At 44.8% G+C, this 13,751-nt stretch overlaps 1 protein-coding gene across 1 annotated transcript; it reads left to right on the forward strand.

Annotated features, from left to right (window-relative positions):
* Positions 1–904: 904 nt before the first annotated feature.
* On the forward strand, positions 905–13,133 carry LOC308168301 (serine protease HTRA3-like; the record flags this gene model as incomplete). The annotated part of the gene is made up of 9 exons (XM_080542833.1): positions 905–1,326; positions 8,034–8,135; positions 8,595–8,817; positions 10,797–10,991; positions 11,441–11,473; positions 11,610–11,730; positions 11,997–12,054; positions 12,230–12,325; positions 12,965–13,133. 9 exons carry the CDS (start codon positions 905–907, stop codon positions 13,131–13,133), a joined length of 1,419 nt encoding a protein of 472 aa, XP_080398959.1.
* Between the last annotated feature and the right edge of the window lie 618 nt (positions 13,134–13,751).

A 13,751-nucleotide genomic window follows, 5' to 3' on the forward strand; every position in this document is an offset into this window, starting at 1 on the left:
TCACATCCACATCTGAGGAATGAATTACTTAATGTTTTTAAAGGAAAACCAAGCACTTGTGACTGACTGTCTGCATGCCGTGGTGTGTGAAAACAGAATAGTTACATCATTGCACATCAAATTCAAATGTTTTTTTTTTTTTTTTGGTCCCAACTGAATTGGGTGTTGGCATGGGAGGTGATGATGGGCATCACAGACAGTGGCAATGTTCTAACAACTAAGTTAATGTTCAAGTCACGCATCATCGCAGGATATGATATGATGTTGATGACAATATTCGTGCTGAATATGATGGAAGGGAGGAGAGATGATCTGAATATGATGGAAGGGAGGAGAGATGATCTGAATATGATGGAAGGGTGGAGAGATGATCCAACTCCGCCTCCAGGAGGAGGTCTCCAGGTCTCCGCCTCTCCAGAACCAGAGCGCTTTCATAGGAGCAGACCCAAATGATACGGAACCTTCTCAAACCTTCTCAAACCTGGGAGAGAAGAAAATAATATATTCTGTTGTGCAGAGACACTCACACACAGTTCAATGGAGCTTCCTCGGGATCAACAGAGATAACTTGCAGCGACTAAGACGCATCATTACGCGAGTATTTTGTGATGCATTTATCTCTCTAGAAATGCGTTTTTCCTTTTAATGTGGACCAAGAGAGGACTGTTTAACTTATTCACAACGAATGACTCTCTGGCGAGTTTGATTTTTGTCTCAACAACCTTCAGGACAGTGATGCGTAAAGCTGTGGAGCGTTGCGCACTCACGTTTTCCAAATCGCCGGTTACCGTTTTACGACGAACATGACCTCCAAGTAAATTGTTTTAAAACATTTTATGTTTTAATTTTTCTTTGTGTAGTTTTTTGGGTTTATCACATATCCCGTCGTACTTGATAGCAAACGATGCAGGTTCTATTGTTTGCCACGGTTTTTCTGTGCGTGGAGGAGTTGGTCAGGGGGGCCGAGCCCAAACCCAGATGCCCAACGCGGTGCGACGTGAGTACCTGCCCCAGCCCGAGCTGCCCCGGGGGGTACGTCCCGGACCACTGCGCCTGCTGCCTGGTGTGTGCCCAGGGGGAGGGGGACCCCTGCGGGCGCAAAGACGACCTGCCCTGCGGCGACGGACTGGCCTGCAAACACCCGGGGGGCAAGAGGCTCTCCAAAGGCTTCTGCCAGTGCAAGTTGGGCTGGAAGGTCTGCGGCAGCGACGGGAAGACGTACGGCAACATCTGCCAGCTGAAGGCGACCAGCAGAAAGGCTCTGCAGCAGGGTGCAACCGCTGTCAACCAGGCGCAGAAAGGCCCGTGTGAATTAAGCAACTATAGGTAAGTCATTTGTGTCTAAAAAACATAGTTACATTACATAACATACGTAAACATTAAGCAGTAGCAGTAGATTCACAGAATTCATTTGTTTCACTACCATTTACCATGTTCTATAACATTTCCACCTGAAGTTGTTAGTTTAAATAGTTTATTAAATAGTGTTAACCGTTTATTTGGAACAGAATATATCATGCAGTTATAAAACCCTTCTCCTCTGCCAGGATATGCAGAGCACACTGACTCTGGGTCATTAAAGTTAACCCTTCAAGTCTCTGCGGTCTCCTAATGGTCTCCTGTGCGTATCCCCAGCCCTCCCTAGACTACAGCCTCACTGGCAGCTTCTGTATGAATGAGTTCACTTCTCAGGGTTTATGTGTGTTTTCCTGTGTGAGTTTTATCTGCATTTCCTGTGTCCCTTCTGTTTATGTGCATTCTCCTGCCCGGAGGAGACGGTTCCCCTGGTTCCCCCTTTAGTCCTCCAGTAGATAGGGGAGACTGGGGTAAGATGAGCCAATTTATATTTATGTTGTCCTCTACGCAAGGACAAATGAGACAGAAGTCAAACGAAAACATCTACCTTTATTTCAGGATGTCTCCTGTCAATCAAAATGCTTAGAATGCATCTATGACAAAGGGCTGTGAAAATATAACTTCTAATTAAAAAAGTGCTCTTGTGGCTCAACTCGCCCCAGGTTAAGGGTAAGTTGATCCGAGTCGAGAGGTAAATTGAGCCATTTTGGGGGTAAATTGGCCAATTTACTTTTTCTCTACGGCAAAAGAGATGGTAGTGTGTCTTAAAATTGTTGAACCAATCTCGACCTAAAAGAATAGAATTCATTCTATCATGATATTGTATTTAGCTACACAAGATCAGTTAGCCTTAGCTGACCTACTGAATCATGTGATCTCCTGCACACCCTACCTGTTAAAACCTTCACGTTCCAGTTGTTGGGGACAGGAATGTTGTTTCTGTCTGCCAATTCAAATGGCAGTTCACAGCATTTCTTTGGAGTAAGGTCATAGAACTGGTCTGTTATGTTTTAATGTGGTCTGCAGGCTCCTTCTCTGTCTCCTCTGTGAAGACCCTCTTTGCCTCTGCTGTTCCACTCTACCCTGCTATTTTCCTCTTTCTTTTTTATGTATCTATGCTGGGTTGACCTGGGTTGATCTGTCAATATTTCTGTTTGTTTTGCCACTGCTCTGGATTGTCCAGTCTTGACCTCAGTGGCTGCTCTCTCCATCTCTCTCTGCTCTTTCCATCACTCCATCTCCTCAAGAGGCTTGAGCTCCAGTCAGTCTTTCTCTTGTACGTTCTTGGCTTTTCTACAATGTTTAAAATATGTAAAACCAAATCAGTTGTGTAAGACTACATTGAAATACTTATATTAATGATATACTTATAATAATTATACTTCAGAGACTTAATTTAACTTCAGTGCCTGGGGGGGGGTAAGTTGAACCACTGACTCAATTTACCACACAGCATTTGGCTCACTTTTTCCCACAGCCACCATTTTGGAAAGAACTGCCTAGGTTAGCTAAATGATTCACATGGTTTTAGACGTTGGCAAATCACCAGCATGTAAGATATATATTTTTAGACATGTAGAAAATGTACTTTGACAAGCAAAACTGTTTCATGTGATAAAACATACTTACCACTTTTCCACGTGCTTCTCTCCATCACAGCCAGATAGAAATTATGGGTGCTTCCTGAATGTATGGTCACATGACAACAAATAAGTACAATTGCCTAGATACAGGGGGTGGGTTAACTTACCCACTGGCTCATCTTACCCCACTCTCCCCTACAAGTGTAAGTGTGTTTAGCACAATAAATATGACTCCCATCTGACTCCCCTCAAGAACATTCTGTAGTCATAACATGACCTCGTCCTCATCTACTTGATGTGTGTTTGTCAAATCAAAATCAGATCAAAGTGTATTTGTCCTATACACAGAATACAGGAACAGGAGACATCGGCCAGCTGGTCAGCATGTGCTCTGAGGACACGGCCAGGGCCATCTGGGCCGGCTGCTCTGTGGGTGTTGACATGCTTAAAGGCCTCACTGCTGTCAGCCGCAGTAATCAATAGCACACTATCCTCGCGAGGAGCAAGAGCCTTTATGGGGGGGGCTGGATTTTCCTCAAACCAAGCGTGAAAGCTGTTGAGCTTGTCAGGAAGCGAAGCGTCGGTGCACATTCTGCGAGGTCTGGCCCTTATAATCCGTAATCGCATGCGACCCACGTCAGGTATTGTGTATTCTACCTTGTCCCTGTGTTGCCTTTTACCATCTCTGATAGCTTTCTGTAGGTCGTATCTGGATGTTTTTGTAGTCATCCAGGGGGGTATTGCTAGAAGGGCGATTAGAGACAATCAAGACTATATTTTTTCTAATTCACGATAATTTCAACTCAAGTTCAGTTCCATGAATGTGGCTCAAATCATTCGCTGCTTGGTTGCTATGCAACCAATCCTTCAAAACAAACCTGGTAGCAACCAGGTTTACGGTCTGGTAAAAAGTAAGACGTGTCAAAAATGTCTCACAGGCGAAAACTAAATCCTGAATGACAGTTCGGTCAAGTGTCTTTTTGGAAATATTAGTTACCACCTTTTACGAGATAGATAATAGATAATAGATAATTTTATATTTTGATAAATTGTTTGATAGATAGATAGATAAAAAGGTGTAAAAGAAAATGTCTATCAACTTGCATCGACAACGTCACAATGGTGTGTTTGGTGCACCATCATTAAGGTACATACATTTTTAGATTAGATTCAACTTGAATCTAAGTGTCAGACAACTAAATGGAGTGTGAACACACCTAGAGAGGAACCACGGTACACAGAACAAACAGAGGTGAGCTGCAGACTCCAGACTACTGCAGACCAGACTGGAGGAGTTCTATTACCCTGACGAGGGAAACAGAGTTCCATCTGTAGAATGTGGAGCACAGAGTTCCATCTGTAGAATGTGGAGCACAGAGTTCCATCTGTAGAATGTGAGAAACAGAGTTCCATCTGTAGAATGTGGAGCACAGAGTTCCATCTGTAGAATGTGAAACACAGAGTTCCATCTGTAGAATGTGGAGCACAGGGACGCGGGGTGAGGGTGGAAGTACCCCTATAGACACAGGACTTGAGTTAGTCTAGCTTTTTCCCCACTAATGGTTATCCTAAGTGTAGAATTTTGGAAGAGTTAGTTAGATCTGTGACCTATAGGGGCAACTTGACCCCAGAGCATGATGGTAAAGATATCACTGAGTCTCCATGGAGAAGTGCAGGCTACAGGAAGTCCTCTAGCAGAGCAAATGGGTAAATGGAGTTAGTTCTTCTTCGGCGTATGGGTTGTTGTTTCCCTCTCCACTCCACCAGGCTCGGGGCCGAGGGGCTACCCTTTTACCACCCCGAGACCTGGTTGAGGGGCTACCCTTTTACCACCCCGAGACCTGGTTGAGGAGGGGCTCACCCGGGCTATATTTCTGGACACCCCTCCAGAAGCCACGTCATCGTCTCGTCATCTAATAGCGACAGACCATGCATCCCGTTGGGTGGGTGGTACACCGGGCAGTCCAGGATAACATGGTCTGTCGGACTAATGGAGTTAGTTGTTAGGGAGGGATGTGGATGAATGATGAGATTTCTGCCCTTAATCCTGTCAGTGTTCCAAGTCAAGCCAATCAGGGTGTTTATTAAGAGAGATCACAGAGTCTCTAATCTTTTAGATTGGCAAATTACTTAAGGTTCCTTTGTTATTCTTGAAGACCATTTCCTGAGTGTGGGATGGTTCTACTTGAGTTAGGAAGTAAAACTAAATGTTGTATTGACTTCTTACAGCTTTTGTAATGCCGATCATGTCCAGACTTTTATTCTGAAAAATATAAATACATTTCAGAGTTGTTGAAAATCAATGGCACACTCGTTAGTCAGCTAACACAGCTTGTTTTCTGAGCCTGCTAGCAATGTAGTGTTGTTAACGAGGTAGTAGTGAAACTTATTCACATTTTTCAGAATAAAAGTCAGAACAATTTGATTGGTTGCCGCCTTGTTCCCAGTTTCACCAGTTGCCGTCACATATCAGCATTTATAAGCATCTTCTTGATGTGTTCCTAATGTTATTACTAAGACCTAAACTCACATTTCTCTTATCAAATGTGACACGTTCTAATGCTTTGGTCCTCATATTGGGATCCGATGTAATGATCAGACTTTTCTTTCGAAAAATGTGAATACATTTCTGCGTTGTTGAAAATCAATGACACACTCGTTAGTCAACTAACACAGCTTGTTTTGTGAGCCTGCTAACAATGTAAAGTAGTGTTCTAGTTAACTAGGTAGCTAGGTGGGGGATTACTCACCGAATCCATTGCATTGCAGCATTTTGGCTTGACTAGCGAGTTTGTGTAGTGATTCTCAACAACGTTGAAACGTAGTTCCGTGTTTCAAAAGAAAAGTCTGAACCTTTTGATTGGTTTCCAATATGAGGACCAAAACAGTCGAACGTGTCACAAATGGCCTGCTGCCCCCTCTCTTGCCCCCTCTCCTGCCCCCTCTCCAAGCAAACTGTTCTTCATTCCAAACCACACTTTCCAGGGTTTATCTATCACATAGCTTTGCATTGCATCATTGACATTGAAACTAAAATTGCAAAGGATTCTGGCACAGACAGACCAAAGCTAAGTTATCATTATTGAACGTCCTGCACCACTCAGCAATAATAGCTTGGTTGGTTTTCCAGTGATACTGCCAAGAGTGTGCCATCAGCTGGTTTCCTTTAATGCTTGGTTAGTCAACCAAAGAGGGCAGATTTGTCATGTTGAAATATGCCCCTAAGATTCCCTTAGCTTGCATCTTTAACTCCAGAGTTCAATGTTTGAAGTTCATGTCTGTGCATTGATGCAAATGAGTGGTCTTACGGTTTATCCAGGGACCCGACCCACCCTGGGCACGTACACTTTATCAGGCTGCCCTCGAAAAGGAGGTACAGGACCCCGGCCGCTAAGACAAACAGACTGAAGAACTGCTTCTACCACAGGGCCGTCAAGGCCCTGAACACAGCAAAGGCCTAAGTTCTGGGCCCAGGACAGTCTGGACGGATTGTATGGCAGCTAGTGCTGAGGCACAAACATGTACATTTCAAGCCTGCAAACTGTGACACTTTAAATAACGTGAAAAAAATACTTTTGTGCAATATGACAACCCTAGTTGACTATCTGTGCAGTATAGTACAGTGGATTGTGTACATATCCTTTATTTATGTAAACCAGCTCCTTCCCTTCTTGTGATTTTATTCTTTTTCTAAAAGTGTTTTTTTTTTTTCTTTCCTAACACCAGGGGAGCCACCCCTCCTAAATTTCGTTGTTTGGTACCTGTACTGTAGCAATGACAATAAAGTCCATTCATTATCCTTGAAATCCAGAAAGAAGCTAAGTGTACAACGTAATAATAGCACAATTCCTCATTTCGCTCATGATTATTGTGTAATTATTGGTTCCATGCACACATACACTACTGATCATGGATAATAAATGTGTAATAAAGGTGTAATAGATGTCGAATTGATATGTAATAAATGTGAGTAAGTGAACACTATGTCTGTATGCCTATATTTCGGTCACTAGCACAGCGCCGGTTTGTTCCAGGGCATGTTGTGTTAACACTCCAAAGGGGAACTTCAGTGTGATTGTTCAGGTGCCAAAGGCGCCGGTCACAGTAACCCACATGTAGAAACTCACAGTAACCCACATGTAGAAACAGAGTTTTAGGTCAGTTTTTTCCCCTTTTCGCCTGACTGGGAATGATTAGTCTTGGGGGAGGGTGGAGCTGATGCTAGGCTAGGGGGAGGGTGGAGCTGAGGGTGGAGCTGATGCTAGATCTGTAGCCAAGGCGGTCTTAGGAAGCCACGGTCAGCTGAGGAGAACGCCGCTGTTCCACCATGAGCTGGAAATAACCGTCAGTAATTACCATCAGCTTACTGCTGCGCCCCACCGCGGCTCTTTCATGGCCCAGAGCAGCGCAGCAGGCAGAACCTCCCCGCTGCTTTTAGGCCAAATTACTGAGGGTGGCTTTAAAGAAGAGGTGGGTACGAAAGGGGAAAGTAGTGTAGAGTAGGGAGCACCAAAACGTATGTCATTGTGTAATCCTCCATGCTGCTGTTGATATAGCAGACAAGCACTGGAGGCTGGTGGAGGTAAAATGATGGGAATGTATGGAAGACAATTATAATGCATGGAATCAATGGAATGAGGAATGGTTCTAAAACAGTTTGATATCATTCCCTTATTCCATTCCATGCGTTATAATTCTCTTGAGGATTTCTACCTCATCTAGCCTCCCCTATAGCCAACCCCTTCCTAATGGAATAGAATAGAACGTTATTGCCCGACTGGAGCTGGACAAATGTCTTTGGCCACACCTTGAGCCACTGGCGGAGTCAGGGGGGGGGGGTGGGCAGGGTGCCCCCACAGTTGAAAAACGTCTCGCTTAAGTGCCCTTTTGAGTGGCAAAAATGCCCTTTTGAGTGGCGAAAATTAGAGGACGTGCCCTATTGGTGCCCCTCCAATGGTCTAAACTTGACCATGTGCCCCCACAGTTGAAAAACGTCGCACTAAAGTGCCCTTTTGAGTGGCAAAATTAGAGGATGTGCCCACAGGAGAGGAGTGACTCTCTTACTAACATGAGTATTCTTCTTCTTCCTGCCAGTATAGGTCCTAACCCCATCAGCGCCAGGTTCAGATTCAACTTCATAGCTGACGTGGTGGAGAAGATCGCCCCTGCTGTGGTGCACATAGAGCTCTTCCTCAGGTAATGTGTGTTGTGTTTTTAAGTAAAGGCTGGTGGAGGCAGAAATCGGAGGACGGGCTCATTGTAATGCATGGAATGGAATGAGGAATTTTATTCCATTCCATGCATTACAATAAGCCTCTACTGGTATACAGCAAGTCTATGCTTCTATCCAAACCTGCCCTTGTTGTGAGGTTAATACTGTAGGCCTCAATTCAATCAATTGCAGATAAAGGCAACCCGCATTGTATTAAAATAGTATGAATACACAATGATAGGACACAAGCTGATAGGACACACCCACCACAAGCTGTTCCTCTCTCACAGACATTGTCTTTGGACATTGACGCCAGGACAGAGTAAACATCCTGAGTGAACCTGCAGTTAACCTTAACCACTACCTGCAATTGATTGAATTATGGCCATAGTCACTGCCTATGACAGTGTCACTGACCCCCCATGTTGACCTCTTGACCCCAGACACCCACTATTCGGGCGGAATGTTCCGTTGTCCAGCGGGTCAGGGTTTGTGATGTCAGAGACGGGTGTGATCGTGACCAACGCCCACGTAGTCTCCAGCACCACGCCGATGTCGGGCCGCCAGCAGCTGAAGGTCCAGATGCACAATGGGGACATATACGAGGCCACCATCAAAGACATCGACAAGAAGTCTGACATCGCCACCATCAAAGTCAACCCACTGGTGAGACGAAGAGTCCTCTTACTGTCATATCTCATTGAACTTAAGCCCAATGCACACGGCGTGCGATTTTGTCGCACCGCCGAATTCGATTCCATTGTTTTGAATGAGACCCAATGAGACAATGCACACGGCGTGCGATGCGATATTGTCGCACGACAACATTTGATTCTCCATTCACATTCATTCATTCATTGGTGTGAATTGAGAATCGAATGTTGTCGTGCGACAAAATCACACGCCGTGTGCATTGACCTTTAGAGGTCATGACTGCTTGAGAGCCATGAATAGTAGTGGAGGCTGGTGGAAGTAGAAATCTGAGGACAGGCTCATTGTAATCATCATCAAACATGTCTAAATCTCAATCAGAGATCATAGTACTACATGTACTAATGGCTCTGGATTGCTAGGCAGACACTAAATCACAATTTAAGTTCATATAATTGACAGAAATTATATCATTTCGTTTTCAGAAATGTCTTATTTTGCCATGGGCACATTCTTGTGTTGGACCATTGCCAAATATCTCCAGATAAGAACTACAAACTACAAACCTTTTATTCATTGTTTTGAAGAGCACCTCTCTATGAGAGATCCACGTACTGTACAACAGTTGTTTTGCTCCATATTATGGGAAGGGCTCGTTGTTAAAACATGTGGGTAATTCCACCAAGATAATGAGTCATTGAATGGGTATTTAATTAGGGTCAGAGGTCTGGAGTGGTGACAGAACAACTGGTGTCTGTCAAGTAATGTTTATGATAGGGTTAATGAGGCGTAGTGAAACCTCAAACCACACACTCCCCCCTAGGGTGAGGCTGAATGGTTCAGGCTCAGGTGCACGGCTCATGACGCAGCCCTACCACTCTTGGGAAATGTAGGGGGATTCTGTGAGAGGGGGGAGACCATCCCGATTACACAAGTTGTCCATCAGCAAAACTCCCAAACAATGGATCAACCTTACAGGGAGAAAGACAGGGCGATGTGTGACTCCAACACTCCACCTTATTAAAGAATTCCGTCACAGCACTCTCTCTCTCTCTCTCCTTCTCTCTCTCTCTTTCTCTCTCTCTCCTTCTCTCTCTCTCCCTCTCTCTCCTCTCTCTCTCTCCTTCTCTCTCTCCTCTCTCTCTCCTTCTCTCTCTCCTCTCTCTCTCTCTCTCTCCTTCTCTCTCTCCTCTCTCTCTCCTTCTCTCTCTCCTCTCTCTCTCGCTCTCTCTCTCTCCTTCTCTCTCTCCTCTCTCTCCTTCTCTCTCTCCTTCTCTCTCTCTCTCTCTCTCCTTCTCTCTCTCTCTCTCTCTCCTTCTCTCTCTCTCTCCTTCTCTCTCTCTCTCTCCTTCTCTCTCTTACATTATCCAACTCATGAGCATGTGTTTTTACTTAACAACGTTTCTTCTCCCTCCCTCCTTCCTTCTTCCCTCCCTTCACTCCTCCATCTCCTTCTCTCAGGGTATCCGCGGTGTCTTGAAAAGTATTAAAAGTTGATAAATCAATTTTGGGAAAATCGAGACCCTTAATAAGTATTAAAAAGTCTTATCACGGTTTTATGAGGTCTTGAATTTTGTAGGTATTTTTCTGAGTTAGACTCACTAGAAGAGTTTGAGTCCTAAAAACCTTTAGTCAAAGTTTGTGAATTTATCAGTTTTATTAAAAAACAAAATTGTGTTGTATGATAGTGGTCTAGTCTGTTGCAAACTAAAACTGTTAAGTTAAAGGTGTCACTGATGTAAACGGTTACAGCTCGAAGTGGCGGTGAGAAAAATATTGACAAGGTCTTTAAAAAGTATTAGAAAGGTATTGAAATTAACCTCAAGATTCCTGTATATACCCTGAGTAGGTAACATAGACACGGCTGTTCTAGTGTCAACTGTCACTTAGATCCAACTGTCACTTAGATCCAACTGTCACTTAGATCCAACTGTCACTTTCAAATTAACCTCCAGATTCCTGTATATACCCTGTCTCTGTTTCTCTCCTCTCAGAAAAAGTTACACGTCCTGTTGCTGGGCCACTCTGCTGACCTGAGACCAGGGGAGTTTGTGGTTGCCATCGGGAGCCCGTTCGCCCTCCAGAACACGGTTACCACGGGGATAGTGAGCACCGCCCAGAGAGACGGGAAGGAGCTGGGCATCAAAGACTCCGACATGGACTACGTCCAGACTGACGCCATCATCAACGTGAGACACTCCTCAATAATGACTACAGATCCCAACCCAATTCACACTCAGACAACTCAGAATACAGTGTGTAGGCGTTTGTTTTGATCATACAAAAGCTAAAGCTCGAGATTTTACTCACTAAAACCTATGCAACTTCAGTGCACAAGGAAATTACCTCCACATTCAAAACTCACCTCAAAACTCACTTGTTTACGCAGGCGTATGCTCGTTGACTTACTGTTCCCGTGTTGCTCTGCTGCTAGCTATGTTTATACTGTATATTTCTCTGTATTTGAATTTTGTAACTGTTTTTTTAATTTGTTGTATGGCGACCTTGAGTGCCTTGAAAGGCGCCTTATAAAATAAATGTATTATTATTATTATTATTATTATTATTATTACCCATATGTGTTTTGGGATCTGAATAGCGATCTTCTAGTTGATTGATTGTTTTCTTACTCTTTCAGTATGGGAATTCAGGTGGACCTCTCGTCAATTTGGTCAGTACTCATTTCACCCATTTCTTCATTGATGACGTTGAGTTGAAGCAGGTGTGTGTGGCAGATCTAACAGGACAGTATGTCCCCCTGTCCCCCTGTCTGTCTGTCTGTCCCCCTGTCTGTCTGTCTGTATCAGGATGGGGAGGTGATTGGCATCAACACCCTGAAGGTGGCAGCGGGCATCTCCTTCGCCATCCCGTCTGACAGGATCACACGCTTCCTCAACGAATCAATGGACAAGCAGGGGAAAGGGAAAGGTAGGTTTACACACCAACACCCCCAACTGACTAAAAACCTCTTGATCATTATTGTAATTCAAAGCAATAACTGGACGTATATCCTGAAACCGTCGTAGCACTGAGAGCATCTTTCGGCCATAGCTCACAATGGATTTACGTACAGTATAATGGTCTTGCTAACTTTTGGATTGAGCAAAACCCTCAGGTGGTGGTGAGGTGCAATCAATGACAGACGCTGCTTTTACCTCAACATCATCTGTGTAAACATGTTTCTTCTCTTACAGAAGTGAGATCGGTGAAGAAACGCTTCATTGGAATAAGGATGCTCACTATCACACAATCGTAAGTCTTGCAGAATGATGCGGAATGATGATGATGATACTGGCAGACATGTGCTACCGAATAACAATGTGCCTCCATACCTAACTCCTGTGTGCGTGTGCGTGTGCGTGTGCGTGTGCGTGTGCGTGTGTGTGTGTGTGTGCGTGTGCGTGTGCGTGTGCGTGTGCGTGTGCAGGCTGGTTGAGGAGCTGAAGCAACATAATCCAGACTTTCCTGACGTCAGCAGTGGCATCTACGTCCATGAAGTGGTGCCTCACTCCCCTGCCCAGAAGTAGGTGCCAGCCAATGTGTTTTTAGGGCATTTCTGCTTTATTGCTCTAGACAGTAGAGACTGACAGGTAGGATGGGTGAGAGAGAGGAGGGATGACATACAGGATATGTCGACGGACGGAATCGAACAGGGGACCCTGCGGTTACATGGCTGACACCTTAGTGTGCTAGGCCACCAAGCGGCCAGGTCCCAGTATGTGACCTTTTGACCCTTGATGTAGTACGGAGCTGAGAGTACTTCACAAGCCATATTAGCCTTTCTTTCTCACCATCAACAAAGAGTGCACTGGGGCGCTTAGGTGGCGTAGCGGGTTAAGCGTTGACCATGTAACCGCAGGGTCCCCGGTTCGATTCCGGCCGTGGACATATCCTGCATGTCATCCCTCCTCTCTCTCTCACCCATCCTTCCTGTCTAAATCTCTACTGTATCTGTCAATAAAATGAAAAATATGAGTGGGACTGCTCAAAGAGTGCACTGACATCCGATGGTTTTGATAATTTCTTTAACAAAATCTACTTCTTTAATCTTAAATCTCCCTTTTTCTTGTTGCACAAATGATTGAGACTAATTGGAGCCAGATGAGGATGTAGTCCTAATTAATCATTCACACAATCCTTCCTTCTTTCCCTCCGTTCTCAGAGGAGGTATCAGAGACGGCGACATCATCGTGAAGCTGAACGGTCGCCCGCTGATGACCACGGCCGACCTGCAGGGGGCGCTGACCGAGGAGACGGCTCTGCTGCTGGAGGTGAGGCGCGGCAACGACGACCTGCTCTTCAACATCGAGCCTGACGTCCTCATGCAGTAACCATGGCAACGTGGTTATCGAGCGTTGGAAGCGCCAACGACCGACCCCCCCTGGAAGAAGAGGAGAAAATGGAGAGGGTGGATTGAGTCCCCCCCCCACACACACACTGTATAGATACTGATCTAGGGTCAGTTGTGTGTTGTTTCCTCTCCTCGTGGCGATAGTTAAGATCTGGGGAGGGTTCCGCTGATCCTAGATCTGTAGCTAAGAGTGACTTCTAACCAGAGCCAAGGGGACGAACAACAACAGAACGTCAGTGGACGGACATTCTAGAACCTTGCTTGGAACCTCCGTCACAAACACTCTGGATGTCCTTCAGGGCTGGATGTCTGAATGCCCTCTGCGAAATAAGACAATTGATTTGTGTTGTTTTGTTTATATTGTTGTTGTTTCTTTATTGTCTACAATATGTCTTTGCCATTTTACGTACTAGCTGTTTTTGTGAGACTCATTTTACTCCCAATGGAATTGGACATTGATAAGACAAGTTTAGCAAGTTTAGCGAGTGCAAGGTGAAAGATTTTCCATCATTACATGATTTTATTTCTGATAAATATAAATATACCTGTTTGCATACAGAGGAGCTACACGTCCAAGGCAGTCAGCAAGAACCATTCC

Source organism: Nansenia antarctica (genome assembly GCF_963989245.1).
Source record: "Nansenia antarctica genome assembly, chromosome: 12".
Lineage (NCBI taxonomy): Eukaryota > Metazoa > Chordata > Actinopteri > Argentiniformes > Microstomatidae > Nansenia > Nansenia antarctica.